General features: G+C 39.9%; 2 protein-coding genes and 1 long non-coding RNA gene across 3 annotated transcripts; 2 read left to right on the forward strand and 1 right to left on the reverse strand.

The window, feature by feature from the left end:
- Nucleotides 1–662: 662 nt before the first annotated feature.
- Nucleotides 663–10,168, reverse strand: LOC118793279 (protein phosphatase 1K, mitochondrial-like). Its single transcript, XM_036551389.1, has 7 exons — nt 9,988–10,168; nt 8,088–8,612; nt 7,575–7,675; nt 4,011–4,176; nt 3,596–3,740; nt 2,888–3,022; nt 663–2,616 (listed from the first exon to the last, which is right to left on the reverse strand). The coding sequence occupies exons 2-7, from the start codon at nt 8,519–8,521 to the stop codon at nt 2,485–2,487; spliced, it is 1,113 nt and encodes a 370-aa protein (XP_036407282.1). The 5' UTR covers nt 8,522–8,612; nt 9,988–10,168; the 3' UTR covers nt 663–2,484.
- A 1,144-nt stretch (nt 10,169–11,312) lies between these two features.
- On the forward strand, nt 11,313–20,359 carry LOC118793637 (probable E3 ubiquitin-protein ligase HERC3). The gene is made up of 20 exons (XM_036551865.1): nt 11,313–11,384; nt 11,807–11,927; nt 12,195–12,265; nt 12,836–13,057; nt 13,303–13,394; nt 13,702–13,832; nt 14,256–14,383; nt 14,719–14,782; nt 14,934–14,990; nt 15,304–15,409; nt 15,806–15,992; nt 16,441–16,598; nt 16,772–16,846; nt 17,998–18,141; nt 18,649–18,815; nt 18,952–19,015; nt 19,120–19,178; nt 19,527–19,710; nt 19,796–19,895; nt 20,091–20,359. The coding sequence occupies exons 1-20, from the start codon at nt 11,354–11,356 to the stop codon at nt 20,303–20,305; spliced, it is 2,376 nt and encodes a 791-aa protein (XP_036407758.1). The 5' UTR covers nt 11,313–11,353; the 3' UTR covers nt 20,306–20,359.
- LOC118793205 lies at nt 16,777–17,143 on the forward strand. The gene is made up of 3 exons (XR_005005651.1): nt 16,777–16,846; nt 16,948–17,004; nt 17,111–17,143. It is a non-coding gene; the product is annotated as an uncharacterized LOC118793205 (long non-coding RNA).
- Nucleotides 20,360–20,800: the final 441 nt, after the last annotated feature.

Genomic DNA, 20,800 nt, shown 5'->3' on the forward strand with positions numbered 1-20,800 from the left:
AAAAATCTGCACTTGTTAAACGAGTTTATTTATACCTTTATTGAGTTTGTAAACCAACCATACACTATGTACAGAACATACACCTGTTGAAGAGAATTACATTCCACTGAGCTAGCAGAACACACATGCAGTGCACAGGCTTCGGTACCCTTCACACAGCTTCCCACTACACTAAGGATGGGAGGAGGTACAGCAAAGCCTGACATCAGTCACAGCAAAGCACGAAGAGCCAAGCAGTTTGTATTGACTGTTACTATTGTGTATTTACTGTGGGACACATTCACAGCCATAAAATCAGGCTATATGGTAACAACGACTGAGACAACTGTTTTGTACATAATGTGTTTTGTATGACATCCAAAACAGTAAACAAAAGAAGAGTATAGAAAATTGTCTCCCTCACAACTGCCTCCCTAACAGTAATGAAAAGTGGTAAGTACCATACTGACAAAGGTTCACGAACTTCTTGAGTAGTCTTTAAAAAGTTCTCGACATGAAAACGCCTACAAAACAAAACTACCTATGTGAGTGGAAAATGACCTCCATCTTTAAATAATTTTATATATATATATATATATATATATATATATATATATATATATATATATATATAAACATACATATATAAAAAATTAAATGTTTAAAACTTAAATTAAGGCCTCCATTCAGTCTAACCAAAATGCACAATTTCTAACCGAGTAGTGTTTATAAACGAGCATTACATTTTTTGTTTCTTTCACAGCATTTTCCCTTAATTTCAGCACAGCTGTCACTCAATAGTGAAGGACGAAGCACATAGCTGAAAGACTGAAAGGAGCCCTAAGTATTCTCATCACTGACTGATGATACAGCATTATTTGGCTGTCGATGTACCGGACAAATAAACGACTCAATCACATTCACACAACTATGTCACATATGGCAGACACCTGAAGAGTTTTTAGTTCACTGTATCAGTACAGAAGATGTATTGGAAAAGCTTATACAATACCAGTTATAATACCTCAGCGAATCACAGTGCTGGATAAACCTACTTGCGATACTCCAAAGCATCCATAGCTTCAACACAAAGTATTACGGAGAGAGACTAAGTGTTCTTCAAGAACCGTCACAATGAGACTTCATTATATATGACTATTGGATGATGTGCGTTTCTTCACTGTTTTATAAGATATAGCAGTCTGAATTCCAAAGATGAACACATTGCTTGGGTGACCTTAAAATCACAACAATCGCAACACAAGCATAGCTCAGCTTTTGAGAACCAAAGCGTTATCCACAAAACCTCACATTTCAAAGAGTATGTACAAAACACATTTAAACAGCAGCAGTTTGCCAAAAGACAAAATATAGAAACAGTAATATATATCAACCAGACAAAAAAATTTTCGTAAAGAGATATTTGTAGTTTCTGATAAAGGACTGTCATTTACCAAAGATAAAAAATACTCCATATTCTTTGTAATTAACCAATTTCTCTTGATTCACAAACTATCATACCAGTCAATTCGGTTTCAATCACATAGTCTACACTGACTGTACACATTATTTGTGTGCTTTTGAAAACTGATTCTTGCTTGCCTACCCACAAGGCCTTGGAATGCATTTAGTAGTAGACATTATCTCAGTAAATCATTTAATGCTTCCTCTCCGGAGCCCACCGGACAAGATGGACAAGCATGCAAAACCAAACTACACTGCCACTAATGGTTTGAGATGGATCAACCTGAAGCCAGTAAAATGATGTTAAACTCTGCATAAAATTTAGATGGATTCAATATTAATACGCATAGCACTAATATACAAGACTGTATCCATCTGATTTGCACTGCTAAACCGGATGATCTATACAACGCTGGGAAAAAAATGTCACTAGTGCATCAATTCTGTGAATGTTTCACAACCTTCCAATGCTAAATAAAGCCGAGTGCATCAAGGTCCTAAAATGTGAATCATGAATCCCACTCTCAGGGCCAACGAGGTATCAGTATGCAATTATCATAAATTAAATTAAAACTAAAATGTATGGAAACATGTTACATGATGATCAAAGCTGTCATGGGGAAAAGTGCATTAAATTTGTCACATACACATTGCCAGGGCACTCAGAACACATTGCTTTCAACTTCATATGCAACAATCTCATAATCTGTATAATACTAGTTTCTGTGCCCCTGGAAAATGACTCACTACCTTTCTCAAGTAGCTCCCTTCTAAATTGCACCCAGTCATACATTTCCCCTGTTGATAGGAAATGTTCCCTTCCCTTCTTAATGTATTGACTGCAGCCCATGTCCTGACTGTAGGGTATATTGGCTCATGAATGCGTTACCTACATATCTATTTCTGGCACATTCCCTTAAGCATAGTTCCTTATCTCTGGTGAAGAATATGTGGTTATGCTTCCCTTCAATGTCCAGAGAGGAGCACCCTGGTTCACAGACTGTATTGCACATTGGTTCAGTCCGACTGCCGACTCCTCCCTCATGCCCAGCGGCCACTGGACACAAAGTTCCGGCTGAAGGAGTAGCTGGTGGCTGAGCTTTTCTGCTTCCCCCAGGCTCCAAACGGCACCACAATGATGGTGCTGTTGTCTTCCGAGCCGTACTGAATCGCCTATGAGAACGGACGAAGGGCGCTTGAATCATTTCATTTCATCAACAGTTTCATCAACAGAGTTTATAGGAAACCAGTAAAATCCGTAAATTCTAAAGCAAAATGAATTAATTTGTTTCAATTAACTGAGGTACATTTTTAAAGATTGATCTGCATTATGTACATTTCTCACAATTTTACTTTCAGGATGATAAGCTGAGAACGACTGATGTTGATTACTCTCGGATTGCTGCAAAATAAAATACTCAGTTGCCCTGCACTATAGAGGCACCTGTTCCGATATCAGCTGGGCAGCTTCTCTGGGGTCATGGCACTGATTGATGACATCACAAATCTCCTGACTGTTCATGATGAAGTTAACCCCATCTGTAGTCAGTACCAGGAAGGCGTCATGAGCGTGATGCAGCTGGAAAACAAAGGTTTCAATTTCTTTCTGCATTCTCTTTAAAGCCAAATGCTGCATGCCCTCTCTTGAAAGAATAACTCATTAAGAATACACTCATTCTTAATTCATAAGTATATATATAACTCATATAATTCAAGGATATACTTAATTACCATAATCACTATATATTGTAGTGTCACAATTGACAAGTGACACAAGGTTATTCATAATGTGTCCAATATTGTAAATGAAGGTAAAATGGGCTGCAAATTCCACTGTGTGTTGGCCAGATGGTTATGACAAACAACTTATTATCACAAATAACTCAAAACCAGTGCATATTACTGATGTTTTTGTATGACTTTGTGATGTAAGGGCATATGTAATGGCCTAAGGGAAATAAAAACATAAAATATCTCAGAAAGCCTCAAAAAACAGAGAAAAGGGTCAGTTGTGCAGGCGTGTAGGTCAAGCACAAATATTTGGGAAAACACATACTGGTGTGGGATTGCCTTTCAATCTGCCCTTATAGGCAAAACGTCAAAAATAATTTGAACAGACAGCTTTCCTGTGTAATGACATGACAACACTCACTGTAACCCTCTTTGTCTCTGGTTCAGCTATGACTCCTCGGGTCTTCAGATCAAAGTCTCCAATGCTCCGTGTCATGGCTAGCCTGCCGTTGACGTTTGCCTGACCTAGACTGTTCCAGGTTACATAGCCTCCACTCTTTTTTATCCTGCAGAACGGGCAAAAAGGACATCCGGTCAGAACAATTCACACTTTTACTGACACTCGTGTTGTGGTCAGGCTTGAGGAAACTGCAACACTGTATTAGGGAAACAAGAATGCCTTGTTCTCAGGAACAATAGAAACAAAAGCCATCTTAACACAGGCCAAAATCCCCAGAGCTAAACTTCCTCCTTTAACAGAGATGAATCAAGACCTACATTCCTACGTGTGAGTCATTCCTAAGGTGGAAGCGAAGAGAAGCTGGCCCTCTGCATACCTCTCCTTCTCGTCTTTCCTCTCGGGGGTGTGGTCCACCGTCAGCTTGACGGCCTTCCCCTTGCGGCACAGTAGGGCGCGGCTGTCCCCCACGCTGCCAACCACCAGCTCGATGCCGTCCCTCAGAAGGGCCACGGTGGCAGTGGTGCCAGCGCTCAAGAGGGAGGCTGAAAACGCCAGACACACTACTGTCACACATAGGCCCTACACAGCTCCTATTGCCTCCACTGTACTGTGCTAGCTTTTACCGCCACTCATTTCACAGCATGGGAAGAGGCTTTACTGTACTGACAGGGCTGAAGCGAGCACTATCACCAGGAAATGATATGGAACAAAAACAACACGGAAACATGCAGGATACAGGGAGCGGGAAAAGAATAAAGTTATGAGGGAGGTTTTACAGCAGGGTTTGAAAGTGAAATGCAGTCATTAAGATATTATGCAGATGTAACTGCAACCAAGACTTCTGGTTTTGATTAAAGAACTGACTGACTTAAAGACTGAAAACAGAGTTGACTGAATTAACATTGTGTGGTGATTTGAATTTCTAAAGTAATAATATTTGGATATACATGTAAGTGGGTGGATTTTATTGTTTTGGAATGCATGAAAAATGATACCAAACGAGTACTTTGAGATCACTCTTCTGTCCATATGAGGTCTGTAATTACGTTGAGCAGAGTGTCAAGGTTGTCTACACATGAGATCAATCACTAGGCAGTTTATCCCTCACACACAGTAGAGAAATTCACCTCCAGAGAGAAGAATGGCTACCATGACAGAAATATCATATTTGTCACCAATGAGTTTAAATATACCACTCATTCAGTAATGGACTGTAAAAAAATAATTTTTCAAACTCCTGCTGTAAAACAGCAGGGTTTGTAAAGGACACAATATATAGAGCATGAAATAAAACGGACAAAATGATGGCTGTTTACAAAGCAAAGTGAAACACAAAAATACAAACTGTGGGCTATCAAACTAAACAAACTAACACAAGTACAAGTAACTCATGGGTACCCAACCAACTACTCTATACTGGTGCCACTCTACTGCTACGCTGATTTTATTGACAGCACCGACAGGCAGGGACAGGAAAGAGCTGAAAGCTATCAGAAGGAAAAGGGTATTCAGTTGGGGGCAGGGGGATGGGAGGGGGGGTCTCTTGCAAAACACAGTTATTAAGTAATTCTTATAGAACATCAAATGTTGATTGCTGTCATAGAAACTGCCACATAAACTGTCTGATATTACTGGCTCCCATATTTAATCCTTTAATTTCTTTTCAATTTGAAATAGAAGAGGGAACATATCTTCGTTTTCTATGCTGGTGTGGCACTGCTCTGTGAAACAGTTTTTCCTGGTCATGCAACTCGTATAGTGAAACAACCCACATGCCAGGGAGCTTAAAAAATGTGACTAATGTACACAGGTGACATTGTTCAAAAGGTATAGGATCCTAAAAGGAAGTTCCTTTTGATACAGTGGAGGATATGGCAGAAAAAGCACCATCTTCCTGAAAATGCATATCCCACTAGTATCCAGTGTCCGAGCCATGTATAATCAAGACTGTAATATATCTGGGGTAGGCTGAACATTATTTCTAAAAAAAAAAATAATTAAGACAGAACAGAGGCAGTTTCTATGACTGGTGAAAACACGAGTGGCAGGTAAGCTCTTTCTTTAAAAAAATATAAAAACAAACAGTCAAAAGTAAAAATTTGTCTGCCTAACTGTGCTACAATTCAGACAATTTGTGTTCAAAACATCTGAACATTCACTGTTTGAGTATGGACTACCGCACGTGGCGTCTCAACTAACGTGTGTGAGAGAGAGAGAAGAGATGAACCTTCCAGTAGTCCAGGCAAGGAAGCGCCGGACTCCTTCACCTGGGACAAAATTTAGCCCTTCTCCTTCCACTGAAGCCCACCAAAAAAGTGTCCGGGCCGTTCAGCTCTAGAGACTGTTAGCTGGGTCTGCAGCTGTCATAGATAACACGCACACACAGGCAAATTGGAAACTTCATGCACGGCTTTGGCCAAACATCTTAAAAAAAAAATTAAATGCTGTTCAAGAAAACCTCTGAGATAACAAGAGCCACAATCGATAAAGAAGGCTGCCCACTTGGATTGCCGATTTAGCAGCCAGGACTCATAACTGACAGGACCGTCAATTTGCTGTATCCTGTCTGCGACAGTGTCTATGGACATCAAGGGCCAATTGCGGTCAACTGAAATCTTTAACAAGCTGATGTTACAGTTAGTACACAGCTGTGGACCAAATCATTACCCAACGCAAAATTCAAGTTGCAACAAAGAAAAAGGGAAGAATCATGGTTGCAAAATCCGCATCAGACCAATCCTACCAGCGGAAAAGTCAAATTCTCTTTTCTAGCTTCTACATGTGGCTGAACTTTGAGACAGGTTAAACACTTCTTTCTGTGGACTTAGGCAGAAGGTAGCACACAACGGGAAGACAATTAGACATCCCAGTTCACCATAATAACCTAGTTAGGCTAAAATTAGCCTAGATCTATTTTACAACCAATTTGATCCACATAAAATAGAATATATGGAGAGCAGATACAATTGCACATTAATTTAACAGAATGGTGTTACAGATTGCATATTTGTCATTAATTTTATTACTTTTAAAATCTGAATCCTGTTACAATGTTATCACAAATAGCTCTGTTTCTACAGCTTGACCAGTTTTGTTAAATTGAAGCATTTCTTAAAATGTTAACAAGCTATATCAAGCTGGCTGTGGAACTTCGTTCCACACCCTTTTTTAGTTGCAACTTCAATTAAGCTGTTATACAGTGGGGCATGTCTTTGTATCCATATGTAAGGAGCGGCCTGTTAGTCCGCAGCTGCATACCTGAAAGGGACTAACTAAAGCAATTACTGCAAGCACCTCCAACAGCATAGCACCTTACCATGTAAACTTAACCTTTCATAACATTCATTCATTCTACTCATCCCTTTAAGCACATCCACTGAAAGTGCTGAGAAATAATAAAGACATAATTTCAGTACAATTACCTGAATATAATTTACATACATTCATGTATTCCCCAGGGTCATGACGAAAGATATTAATAAACAAATTTTACCTCTCTGGTTTCCATTGATTATGTACCGCACTTTTACTAGAATGTAAAGCAAATTCAGACCTCGGTCTGCACAACTTGGAAACAAAAGCATCATTCAAAGGCAATGCTACACTGTACACTGCACACTAAGAGGCACTGAGCTCATGCAAAAAGACAAGCATCTTCCATTTTCAGCGCAGATTCAAACTGACATATTACTTTGCTCTCTTAGGCATCAGCCAACACCAACAGTAACTGCTGGAAAGCTGTGGATCCTCAATTAATCTCTGATTGTTAGCATCCAAATCTAAGAAAATCAATAACTGATTCCATGGCAATATTTTGACATGCAAAGTACACATACAATACATTAAGAAGAGTAATTGGAAATCCTTCTTACTCAAATGTTATTATCAATTATTATATATTATTATTAATTAATTAATAGTTTTGTTCAACAGTACCCACCATTGCCAGAGAAGTGTAAATGTCTTGCCAGTGCTTTGTCAATTTCCAGGAATGCTTTTGTTAAAACCACCTCCAAATCTTGTTCTTCCGCAAGAAGATCTCTGAAATGATGAACAGTGGATGTATGAGTCTATCTTATGCCACACACCTTGTAAAACCTGCCTAAAGAACTTGAAAGACATTCTAAGTCTAAACTCTTGCTTTTGTACAGACTATGTTAAAAATGTAACCTTTAAACTGAAATGAATGAAAATTTACAGAAATGACCAAAAAAGGTACATAACTTGCTTACATTTGTTATTCAAAGTTCAGAACAAGGTTGTCAAGTTTAATTTGAATAGAGGCCTAAGCCAAGATGCCAGTCGGATATTTTACCACAGGCATGAGTCCAATCAGCCAGGAAACGGTGTCAAGCCTGCCTCTTGATTCTGCATCAGCTGTACAGTATTGAACTTCCCCTATCTCTGCGTAATGCGATAAGCACCCTCAGGCCCTTGCAAAGGGAGCACCTACTTGATGTACTTCTCCATGTACTTGTCGCAGAAGTCTGCTGCCTGCGGGCCCCCGTGCCCGTCGAACACGGCAAAGTACAGGACGCTGTCGGTCATCTGGGAGACCTGGAAGCGGTCCTCGTTCTCCTTGCGCTGGCCGATGAGCGAGGCACAGCCCACGTTGGACAGGCTGACCTTGGGGATGGGCTTGCCGTACTTGATGCTGGGTGGCAGCAGGATGGGCTCGTCGATGCGGTTGTCCCAGATCCCGAAGGAGTCCCACGTGGTGGGGCGCCCGCTGCCGTCCGGGTCGAACCGGGAGTTGCTGAGCCGGGCTGGGGAGAGCCAGTGGAAGAGGCGCCGGTCGTCCTGCAGGGCCCGGGTGGTCAGGAGGGCCCGCCGCCGCACGTGGAACCCGCCAGACCGGGCCAGGGTAATGAGCACGGCCGCTGACATCACTCCACCGACCTCAGCAGACTAGGCGATGAGAAAACCTTAGCACTGTCTTAGACACAAGGGGGGGGGGGGGGTCCCCTGGAATGTTGAACTATGGAAAGAAAGAACAACATGACAAATAAGTCAAAAACATCTGAATCGCAGACAGAAAAGAGGGAGTGGCTCAACAGCCTTTCATCCTTGCAGGCACGCTGTGGTTAACTACAGTGGTGGTGACCTTCCTGGAATTTTCCATCAGAAAGACAGAATAAGCAGAGACCTGCCCCAGTAATCTTCCAATGGAGCCTGATAACCGAGGGATTACTCTTGGCTGAAACCCTCACATGCCTCTGTTGATTATTTACCCTCACCCCACCCCAATCTCTCTCAGTGCTATGCTACTTGGGAGAATGGTTGTGTTTGTCTCGAGGTATGTGGACATGGTACATGTTACTCATGCTTTAATATTGCTTGGAGAAAGCTCTGATATGTTCTTACCCTTAAAATATTTTTAATTATGTTTTTCTCGGGCATTCTGCCTGGGGGATCAGGACCTTTGATGGATGTTGAAAGTGGAAATAGAATTCTGCAAGCTTCAAAAAAAAAAAAAAAACCAACCCTGAAATGTAACCCACTGCATGTGACCTGACCTTCCCTGTCCTACTTTTAACTATCAGCTGTAAACCAACAACACTGCTGTGTTCGTATGTTTGAGAGAGAGAAGAGGGAGAGAGCTTGGCACACATACACCTCCTACATTTTAATCGTTAGTTTAAACACTGAATCCCACCAATGTTTCAAATGATTTTTATTACTCATTTAGGCAACAGCATTCTGATATGTTCTGCATTCATTTTGTGTTCCATACCCAGTGACTTCCACGTGACCAATCAAATCTGCCAGGCAAAACAAAACAGCCACACGGCCACCATTTGCGCGATGCGTCACTGTCTTAACTGTTCGTCACATCACAAGGGTTAGATCCCTTGATGTTTCAATCACATGGGCGGCTCTTCCGCTGAGCGCACTAGCAAGATCAGTCACGATGTAAATTATAAATATTAGTGGGATGCAGATCCTACCCCCGACAAACGCTAACAGTCTGTCAGGCCAGACGCTTGACGCAACACACGAACTCACGTAAGCAGGCTTCTGTTTCAGACCAAAACGATTGTGGCTACCAGTATCTGCCTGAATGGGTAGGGCAAGCACATACCTAAATAAACGTTAGTTCTCTCCGTGCAATGAATTTTCAAAACATTAATGACCTAAGTAGCTAACTATAGCAGTAACAAGAGTATCATGAATTGACATCCCGTTAGCTAACTAGCAAACGATTTCTTTTTAACGAGGCAGCTTCAGATCGTGTAGGATAGGCATATTTGAGCAAGCAAAACAGCTAGCTAGGTAGCAACCCATTGCTATTGAAACAATCGCGACTGTTGCGTCATATTTAAAGATAAGCAATAAATTAGATATAATCCTACCTTTACAGTTGTCAAGTGGATTTTCAGCTGCCTAAGATATAAAATTATTTCAGTTAAAAGTGATCAACAATATCGTAGACACGGAAAGTTTACTGGCTGACACACATTCATTGTCCTTGTACTTGGTCGCTGTTCTGGTCATAGTTGGGGCCAGACCAAAATGAAATAGATGACGTCTTAATTGACCAATCACACTGCTAGAAAGATCTACCCGTAGCCAGTAATTTGCCAGGGTTTCAATGGGCGTATTTCATACGTCAAACAGTAGACCGCTGATTGTCAACAGAACGGTCCAATCACATCTCTCCGTAAAGCGACCGTCACATAGCGGTAAACGGTTAGGAACTACATAGTCCTGTAAGCGTTATGATGTGCCTAAACAAGTTAACTTGATCATGTGCAGTTGTTTTGTCCGACTTTTTTGTATTCAGTGTATGCATTAATAATATTTTTAACATGACAGAAGCGTTATAGCTTAAGGGAAGACGTGTTACTATTTAAAAAGTAAAAATCTTCCATTTCAGTTTTCAATTTGTCAGATTTTCAGAGCTTGCACTTAAGTGAAAATGCAGACACGATTTTATTCGAAACCTGGATCGAACATGAGGAGCTTAAATGTTATCTTAGCTTAACTTCAGCTAACATTTAAATCATATGAAAAGTAGCCCATGTCACTAACTTATGCATTAAACCATTTTCATACATAGTAAGTGAAATTCTATCCTTAGCCCTATGTAGTTATCTTGAAAATGGCATTTACAGAAATTAATTCCAGCACGCGAGTCACGTTATGTAGGCTATAGTCAGTGTAACCGAACATTCCTGATGTGAGGCTCTTGAGTTTAAGGAGCGTGTAGGATAGCTTTAGTGTTGAATTCAGGTTAAGCGATGTCGTTAAATTACATAGTAAAGGCGCTTCATTAAAATGGTTTATTAAGGAAAAATATCCAATTGCAGAAATGCTGGTGTAGCTGGTCTACAATGACATCTGCAGGCGGTGGTTTCGTTTATTTCCTGACAGTCTAGCGTATAATGTAAGTTTCGCTTTTCTTTCTCTGATGAGTTTCATTTTCCAGTTATGATGTAACTGCATGTAAACAGTGGGTAGCCTACTTATAACGGGGAGAACGACGCAAGGAAAAACAGTCTTTCTGCCGAAGTAGCAGCACTAGCTAAGAATGGGAATAGTATTAAGTCGTGGGAACTAGATACCACGATGATATGCTGGGGAGAAACCACTTTGCGGGATTTGGATTTGGAGAACTCCTCCAATGACCGGACTGCCGGAATAACAGTATCATCTGGAAGAAGAGTGGTGGCTTTTCTCCGAGAAAATGGGAAAGGAGCCTTTCGCTTACAAAACGAAATGGATGAAAAAAGAAATTCAGGAAATCCGAGTAAATACCTTTATTATTAACGTGCTTATGATGGTGATTATGCCGACAGCAATGATCATTATTGTTGCAATGTGCAGTTTTCGCAACTACAAACTACAAACTGATGTTTTAAATGATATGACATGAATGGATTTCGTATAAATTGTCCAATGTTGCAACGATAGAAATGGCAGCAGACAGGGTGCCCTAACAGCACTTTTGATGCAGTCATAAAAGGTGTACACAGTAAGTGTAGACTTAGTATTAGCGAAGTATTAGCGATTCCAATAACTTCTCGTCTGACATACACTTGAGTTATATACAGTTATGAGATTTATTTACAACGGGCTGTTTGTTGCTCAAGTGTCCTTTAAGATTAACTGAATTACGGTACTGTCCCAGAGGTTCCAACTCACGAAAAGTGTGCTTCCTTCACGTTTCAGAGCGCCTGGCGTTGAAAGAAAAAATCCAGTCTCTGAGCTGTGGTGCATCCCATATTGTCCTGGTTTCAGAGAGGGGCAACGTTTTCCAGTTGGACTGCGACGAAACACGCAGCGTTCCCAGGTAAAAAAACAGCCTCAGTTAAATCACAGCTTGTACTTTGTTAAAAAATATCGGATTCTATGTTGCCTTGATACTTGTTGCCTCTTGTATCAGTTAGTAAGAATGTAGAGTGTATAGGTGTGCCATGCTTTAATGCTTTTTTTGTCAATTGACTGTGAATTGTGTCATCATTGTATCAATTCATAAGAACGAAGAGCATATAAGGTGTGCCACATTGTAATTTCCTTTGTTATCATTATATGGTCAAGGTCATATTTATGTTTTTAGGCTGTGCATAAATGACAGACAGGTGATACAGGTTGCCTGTGGGGACCACCATACCATTGCACTCTCAAAAGGTAATTGGATCTGAATTTCATTGCCTTGTCCAGCTTATGTCCCAGTATTATAAAGAACATTAATGGTACAACGTATTGGAGAGGACTCTGTAGACGGGACAAGAGATTGAACCCTTAGTTCTCTTTCGTAAAACAGTGGCTCCTCACAATATGAATACATCATTTCCAAATCACTATAACAGAACTGTATACATATTTTACCCTTGCTGCATATGTTGCTGAAAAAGACCCAAGGAGAGGAACAAGTACAATACTTTACACTATTGTCATTTAGCACATACTGTTATCCAGAACAACTTATAATATTATTCATGTATACAGCTGGATGTTTACTGATGCAATTGTGTGTTAAGGACCTTGCCCATGGGTTAGGGTTACAACAGCAGTCCCCCAGCAGGGACTCAAACCAGAAACCTCTTGGTTATGAACCTTGCTCCTTTACCACTATGCTACACAGCTGTCAAAGTAACACAAGCCTTGAGACGAGGGAAACCTAACTGAACGGTCATGAGTTACGAATGTGACTGATTCATTGGCCTGTTTTGACTGTGAAATTCTGACTTCACTCAGAGGGAGAAGTGTTCACATGGGGAAGCAACTCCAATGGCCAGCTGGGATTGGGCCATGTGGTGTCCAGCCCCCTGACCCCCCGGCCCGTCACTCTCCTGTCAGGGATGCCCCTGTCCCAGATCAGTGCTGGAGGGGACCAGAGCTTTGCCCTGTCCTCTTCAGGAGCTGTGTTTGGCTGGGGCAAAAACAACACAGGACAGCTGGGTCTGGGGGATATGGAAGGTGAGGTGTGGGAATTATTTTAATTTTCCATTGTAACACAGAAGATAATAATACATGATCTGTTCATATTGTTCTCATATTTCAAGGTATACCTCAAGAGAAAGCAGAGGAATACAAACAGTGTCCAATAGACATAATAACAATAACTATGATGTCTGTAGTGACAGTTGACAGGTCATGTGTTTGATTATGTGGAAGTGAATTTTAAGCTATGAACAGTTAATTTTTTTTTTTTTTTTCTGCAGACAGATATTGTCCAACCCCTGTGGATAGCCTAAATCTAAAAAGAACTGTTTCCATTTCGTGTGGGGAGGAGCATACTGCCATTCTGAACAAGGTTACAAAAATCACTTTTTTCTTCAGGTTTAAATGAAAATGTCACGTTGCCAGGGTGTCTTGGTTCACAGGAAATGTCTGGTCTATAAAACAGTCTGAACCCTTTGAAAATTCTGGGTCACCACATTCTCATGGCTGCCCTCTGCAGGCGTATGATAGAATGAAAGCAGTGTAGAGAACGCTGTTGTACATCTAAAAATGTGAAAAAGGGGTGAACTACCACAAAAATACATTGTTACCGGTTTGCCAGGGCACAAATCTAATTAATTTCAGAATAGTCTATCATACTTGATTTTGCATCCTTCTAGGGAGGCTTGGTATTCACCTTTGGGTCGGGACGTTACGGGCAGCTTGGACACAATTCAAACAGAAATGAGCTGCGGCCTCGGCTGGTAGCTGAGCTCTGGGGGTCGAGAGTGACCCAGTTAGCCTGTGGACGGTAAGCCAGTCAGTGGAGTCAGCACTTTTTTAAACGTGTAATTCTCATTCATTACTTGTTTACATGGAATTTCTTAAAGATAATTTATGTAGTTATCGTGATAGTTGCAATAAAAACATTGTTCAGCGCAGTGGGCTATGTCAGCCAGCTTAGTTTGCAAACAAAATTATAAGGTCTGACTATGACCTTGAATCAATAACTCCTTGAATCCTGTCATCTTGATCTTCTGTTTATAAAAATGATATATTAAAGTCTGACAGCTCTGCTGTTTTTCTTAACTTTTAACAAAAGCAAGAGTTCATATTATAGAAGTACTGTATTATTACATAATAATACTCTATACCTTCAGTGGTAGTATTGTGTGTTACTGAACTGGATTATCTAAAGAAATAATTGGTATGACCTTTTTGTCCTCATTTACAGGCACCACACACTTGCTTATGTTTCATCCTCAAACACAATCTACTCATTTGGATGTGGAGAACAAAGGCAGCTGGGAAATGGACAGACCAGTAATCAGAATGTCCCCCTTCCTGTTCAACTGTCTCCAGGTGCAAATTTACTTGTTTGAGTTTCAGTTGTAATTGCATTCCATGCCATTTTCACTTGCATTCTATTCATGTTTTTTTGCATCTCTTAGAGTTGGACAGTGATCGCAGAGTTGCAACAATTATTGCTGGGGGAAACAGGTCATTTGTTATGACATCTCCCGTTCAAGTAAGATCATGTGAAATAGATAAAATTATGCATTCATTAATGGTTCAAGCTTGAGATACAGTATTGCAATAACAAAGCATAATTTCACTAGAATGTTGTACATCTTTTCAGGGACTTGATGGCTCATGCAGTATGCCACATTGTCATGAGAAGAAGATCTGTATGGTAGATGAGGAATTAATCAACAAATGGATCTCAGAATGTGATTCAAGACCATGGAAAAGTTTGAAAAGGTGTGTGTGGTATTGAAAGCTGTACAGTGTTTCATGTAACCAAATTAAAGTTAGGAAGAAGATTTTTACTTAGATATGTTACATGTTAATGACCCTTACTCTACTCCTATATACTGGAGTTGAAATGTAATATGTAATATTCTTTTTTTAGGGAAATTACCAAAACATTCTCGTCTGCATCGTGTCTCAACGGTAGCTTTCTTCAAAGGTAAAAATAAATTGATGTGCCTTATTTACAGCATCAACAAATTATAATGTGCTTTAAAATGGCAATGGGCTGCTATTGTAACCAGGTTAATGGTTAGAATCTGAGTTTGGACACTACTGGTGTGGCCTTGATTGAAACATTTTAGATTAATTGCTTTTGTGGTTATTCCATTGTATATAGATAATATGGATAAGAAATGTAATACATGTTGATTGTTCCGGATAAAGAATCATTTTTAATATAGTGTGGTATTGTATCATTATTGCAAATATTACATTTTAGCATTGCTAACTCAGTGTTTCTTTTTTATCAGTAATGACAAGCATTATCTCACTGCAACGGACAATCCAGGCCTGGACTTGTCTCTTGCACGTCTAGCTTTTGAGAAGCTGGCAAAAAAGGACAAAGTGTTGACTCAGGTCTGTAGTCTGTTTTTAACTCAGGCTGAGTGGACAAACTGACATATTTTTTGTATCAGAGATGATTTTGTCTTGCAGTCTCAATAACCTGTCCTAATGTCAAGCTAAGTCTCCGGATCCAAGCTGTTTGTGAAAAAGAGAACTAAATTAAGGCATGCTTTGCAGAATAAAAAGGTCAGAATTTTTTGAGTGCTTTTTTAGATTACATCAGTATCATCACAACTCTAATCAACTCAAGAACTTCCTCAAAATGTCAGAATGCTTGAAGTGCTAAACTCCTACATGTTAACAAGCTCTCACCAGCACCCTCGTCTTGCCAGACACATTATATTGAAGTATTGTATATGGAACTCAAGTTAGCCATAATAGTCATTCAGATTGCTTTCATTCTTTTAGATTGGATCAGTGGTGCAGCAGAGGCTAATTCCCTCCCTGCAGCTATTGCCTGCTAATGTGGAAGCCTTGAGAGTCTACTTGATCCTGCCTGAGCTCCTGAGGGTCCTGCAGACACAGCAGAGAGAACTCAGTGTAGCTTTTGCTGCTGCAATTTTCAACCTGTCTTTACTCCATCCCAACGTCCTCGGTAAAACTGACAGCACATATTATGTGTTAAGCTGATGCCTTTGGTTGAGCGCCTTAGGGATGGTTCTCTGGAAAGATAATAAACATTAATGAGGTTTTGGACATAAATTATTTATTAGCTGTATCTCAGTAAACACTAATTTGTCTGTGGTAAATTTCATAACCCTCATCTTAGAAAGAGTCTTGTACAACAGTAGAAATTGCACTATTTTTAGTTTTATTTTCACTTAAATGACTCATTTTGTTCTCTTAATGAAATTAAAATAGGTAAGTGGTCCTTACATGGATGAATGATAAAAAACTTGGCATGTCCAAACAAACATTTTCCCAGGGCATTTGTTCACAGAGGGTATTTTGAAGGTTTTTGGTAGGGGCAATGAGGGAGTGTAATTTGGCTGGATATTTTTTGCTGTTGCGGTTATTCTAATGTTTATTTCTCACTTTACTAGAGGACCTATGGTCAAAACTTCCAAAACCCTTCTTCAAGACCCTGGTGAAGATTTTTCACACAGTCTCCACCTGGTACCTTAACCAAATGAGAACAGAGCAGACTGATCACTGGGTATCGGTGGCGATGACAGTGAACGTCCTGCAGAAGCTGTACGAGGTACCGGACCCAGTGATATTAAATGGATATGTGCTTTAAGGTGGGGACTTTAAGCAAGGCAGTCACATGGTTGGGGTACAACAATTCACATAGTAAATGAAAGCATAAAATGATGGGGTTGCCACATGTTCTGGCTCACGGTAATTGAATCATACTGTCCTTCATGCTTGCAGGTTAACTACAGAGCTGGAAGGAAGATAGAAGACAGTAACTTCTACATCAGTGAGATGAAGCTCTTCATTAAGTCTGTGAGCATTGTTTTAATAGGTTTGGACTGTGACAATGTTGACATGTGAGTTTGCACTCGTTTGGTTGTGAAAATATTGACTGGTCACTAATGTCTTCATAGGCTGGAAGAATTCATCCGGGAAACTATAAGTTACTGAATAAAATTGCACCTTTCACGGTACAGTTTCACTGCATTTTTCTCAGTAATACAATAACTTATCAGTTTATTAGAAGGGATGTATTACCTCAACCTTATATGTTATGTGTGTTATATGCATATTCAGGATACTTTGCAAAGGTTGACAGCTTACCCTGGGATCTTTGACATGGAGACAAAGAACTTGTTGTTCAAGATAAACAACTGGTGTGTGCTCTTGGCAAGTATTATAACTTTCTGCAGTATGTTTTGTTCTTTACATTGTTTGTGGCATGAGACATTATATTTTATAGGGAATTGCTTTTTCCACATTTTTTATTAGGGAGGTGACCATGTGCAACCTGTCACAAAGAATGACCTGCGTGTCAACAGAAGGTCTCTCCTGACTGATACCCTCCAACACCTTCGAAACAGTCAGCCCAACTATCGTTGGCCTCTGAAGGTTGTAGCATTCTCTAAATAGTGTGCCCGTTATTTGTAAAAGCACATCGTTTCTGCTCATCAAAGTCCACGTGCATTCAGACTAAAACCTACAAGAAAGTTCATGCACAGAGGTGCAGCAGATTCTCAAAACAGATTCTCAAACATTTAATTTTAACACAGGGAAGATATCCACATAATGTATTAAATTCAGTTGTCATAATGGTTTCCTTTTAGCAACAGAGTGTGAGCATCTACAATGATGCTATTTGAAGCTCATCTGAAAAATCCCATACATTCTTGAATTAAATTCATAAAGATGATGATGCAATAAAGACAGTGACAGTCAAGATTGTGACATTCAAGAGACACTTCCACAATTTGCAAAGAATTCAAGAATTAATATGCATAAGGAACTAGATTAAAACAGCATTTTGTGAGGACAGTTTCCATGGCATAATTATTTCCATTCTCTACACAACAACACTCCATGAAAAGCTACTTCAGTGTTTTGGTATTTTAATAATTAAGCATGCTTTAGCTTTTGTGCTTTGAAAGAATGTCTTTTTGAATGTTGACTCTCATCCCGTTCAGGTGAAGTTTGAACAGGAGGATGGTATCGATCATGGAGGCGTGTCTCAGGAGTTCTTCTCTATCATTGCAAGAGAAGTTAACTGTTTGGACCCGAGGGTGTTTGAGTTCTTCGAAGACTCCAGACTTGTGTGGTTCACTCCAGAGGTCTGTATTGCTTCATAGCTCAAACTGATACCATGGAATATTTTTGTTCTTACAGTTATGCTTGCAGTTCATTAATACTGTGCACGTTTATTCAACAGAGTAAGTAATGACTGAGTAACAAACACTGCTTTGGTGTCAGTAAGAATTCAAGAATGTTTTGCATGAAGCACCAGTTTTGATATATGCACTGTAGGAACAGATGACTTTCAGCTAAAACAGTTGATGACAACTTGTCTTAAGCTAGGACATTTCCTGGCCTGTATTGTTGGAAAGAGAGTCCAATTTGATGGGTATGCACTATTGATGACGTAATTATTTAGTTACTTGGCCTAATTCTTATATGTTATGTTTTCAGTCCAAAGTGTTCTGTGGCTGATGATTCAAACTGACAGATATAATCCTCTGTGTTGGTGCTGTTTGGGAGCCACCTTGGTGAACGCTGTTTTGTGTCTGTTGGAGGCAATTGTACTAAAACAGGATGGATTGTTAATGTGTCCAAACCTACAGGGTCACTGTGACCACGACGCATTCTACTTGCTTGGCGTTCTCTGTGGAATGGCTCTGTACAACTTCTGTGTGGTGAATTTCCACTTCCCCCTAGCACTCTTTAAGAAACTACTCGGTTTTCCCCCAACCCTGGAAGACCTGAAAGAACTTTCTCCCATTGAAGCCAGGTAAACTATTTAACTGGCTAACAACTTGATATTTGACAAAGACTGCATGGATAATTGTTAGTACATGAATATTTGCTTCAGAGTTGCATAAAAACGTGGCCTCAAATATGTATCTCTGTATTTTACTCTGAATCAGGAGCTTGCAAGGCGTGCTCATTGAAGATGAGGATGTTGTGGAAGTGCTAGATTTGGATTTCACTGTGAGTTTCCCAAAACACTCCCCCCTCCCACAAACACACACAATCTATAAACAGCATGTCTTTCCGTCACCATAACAGACTTTAAAAGTTTTGTCTGTTTGTAGGTCAAAGGTCATGAAATAGTGCCATGTGGGAGAGACATACCAGTAACCAAAAGCAACAGGTATATTGTGATGATGATGATGATTAACAGTATTATTATTATTACTTTATGTCACAAGATTAAAGTACTGTATCTACTAAAACCTGATTACAAAATCCAAGGTCAAAAGCTGTAAATGGGAGAAAATAACTTTACATTATTAGAGTGATACAAGTGTAATTAGACACTGCAGTTTTTATGTTGTAGTACCTTAGCACCTACCTGTAGTACCTTAGTACTCTAGTACCTACTGTACCTGTAGTACCTATCTTACATTATCTGTCGGTGAAGGTTTTCTCTGAAAGTAACTTTTTGCAGGTATATGGAACATAAACCTTCATTCCCTTTTCTCCGCTTTCCCTTTCACAGGCAGCAGTATGTGGATGCATACATTGATTTTGTGTTCAACAAGTCAGTAAGAAGACAGTTTGAGGACTTTTTGAAAGGATTTTCAAAAGGCTGCCCGAATGAGAAGTGGAGAATGTTCCTCCCTGAAGAGCTCATGGCCCTGCTCACTGGAAACATCGACTACGAGTGGGAGGAGCTGAAGAAGGTGCTGCTTTCAGTGAGCCCAAACACCTTTTACTGTTTGCTTCTTAAGATAAGTGTGAACCCTCATTTTTCTCTTTTGTGAACAGAACACCAAATACGTGGGATACAAAGCCACAGACCCAAACATCCAAAATTTCTGGACTGTTTTTGAAGAGCTGTCTGAGGAGCAAAAGAAACATTTTCTGTGTGAGTAGCTTTGAAGTTCAGTACAACGCGGTGAGAAATCTGTATGCATTGTGCTCATAGAACAATGAACGCATTTTGCTTAAACTACTGAGCAATTAATTTTCTATTGAACAACAGATCTTAAAAACAGTGTCTCCTGTTCAGGACAGTTGCAAAAAAAAAAAAAAAAAAAAAACTTTTTTTGTATTTCTTTAGCCTTCATGACAGGAAGTGACCGACTGCCTGTAGGGGGACTGTCCAAAATGTGGATGACTATCATGAACCAGAACAAGGATGACCCTGACAACTACTATCCAGTGGCTAACACCTGCTATTGCGTCTTATACCTCCCACATTACAGTAACATTGATGTTCTGAGAGAGAAGTTTATGCATGCCATCACCTTCTATGAAGAATTCGGAGAGCTGTAAAATATAACATGCAGATACTGAATGATGTTTTTGCTGCACAATTTTCAGCACCTACACCCACTGTAGTCGTATTAATAATATCCTTCACAGAGGAAAACACAAAAAACTTCCAGATCACATGCTAAGTGTTGCATTGTCAGTGTTGTTCCCAGACTGCAATAGCAAGGAATGATGTTTGAGAGGGAGCAATCAGTTTAATGTTCATATATGAACACAGTGTTACTGTTATTATTGAGGAACAGTTCCAGGAGGCTAACACAGGCGGTTTGCTGTATAGTTTTTGTTGTTCATGTATTGTGTATATACAGTACCTAATTTGCTACATTATGTGACGGTTTATGTATTGACTCTGAATTGAAACATCAATTATACTTTTACTGTCTTTAAACTGGAAATCCTGCTGGACACAGGGCTGCTTTTGTGTTTACGCTTATCATGATGACATTCCAGAGAGATATGAGGTATTTCCGATGAATGGGGGCCTTGGATTTGCAA

This window comes from Megalops cyprinoides, chromosome 18 (assembly GCF_013368585.1).
Source record: "Megalops cyprinoides isolate fMegCyp1 chromosome 18, fMegCyp1.pri, whole genome shotgun sequence".
Taxonomy (NCBI): domain Eukaryota; kingdom Metazoa; phylum Chordata; class Actinopteri; order Elopiformes; family Megalopidae; genus Megalops; species Megalops cyprinoides.

Coding starts and splice junctions, on each gene's coding strand:
- LOC118793279 (XM_036551389.1), bottom strand. CDS start 8,521: ATGTCAGCGGCCGTGCTCATTACCCTGGCCCGGTCTGGCGGGTTCCAC. Junction 7,676..8,087: donor TACATGGAGAAGTACATCAA/GTAGGTGCTCCC, acceptor TCATCATTTCAG/AGATCTTCTTGCGGAAGAAC. Junction 4,177..7,574: donor TTTACACTTCTCTGGCAATG/GTGGGTACTGTT, acceptor TGGCGTTTTCAG/CCTCCCTCTTGAGCGCTGGC.
- LOC118793637 (XM_036551865.1), top strand. CDS start 11,354: ATGGATGAAAAAAGAAATTCAGGAAATCCGA. Junction 16,599..16,771: donor TCCTGCAGAAGCTGTACGAG/GTACCGGACCCA, acceptor TCATGCTTGCAG/GTTAACTACAGAGCTGGAAG. Junction 16,847..17,997: donor TGAAGCTCTTCATTAAGTCT/GTGAGCATTGTT, acceptor CATCCCGTTCAG/GTGAAGTTTGAACAGGAGGA.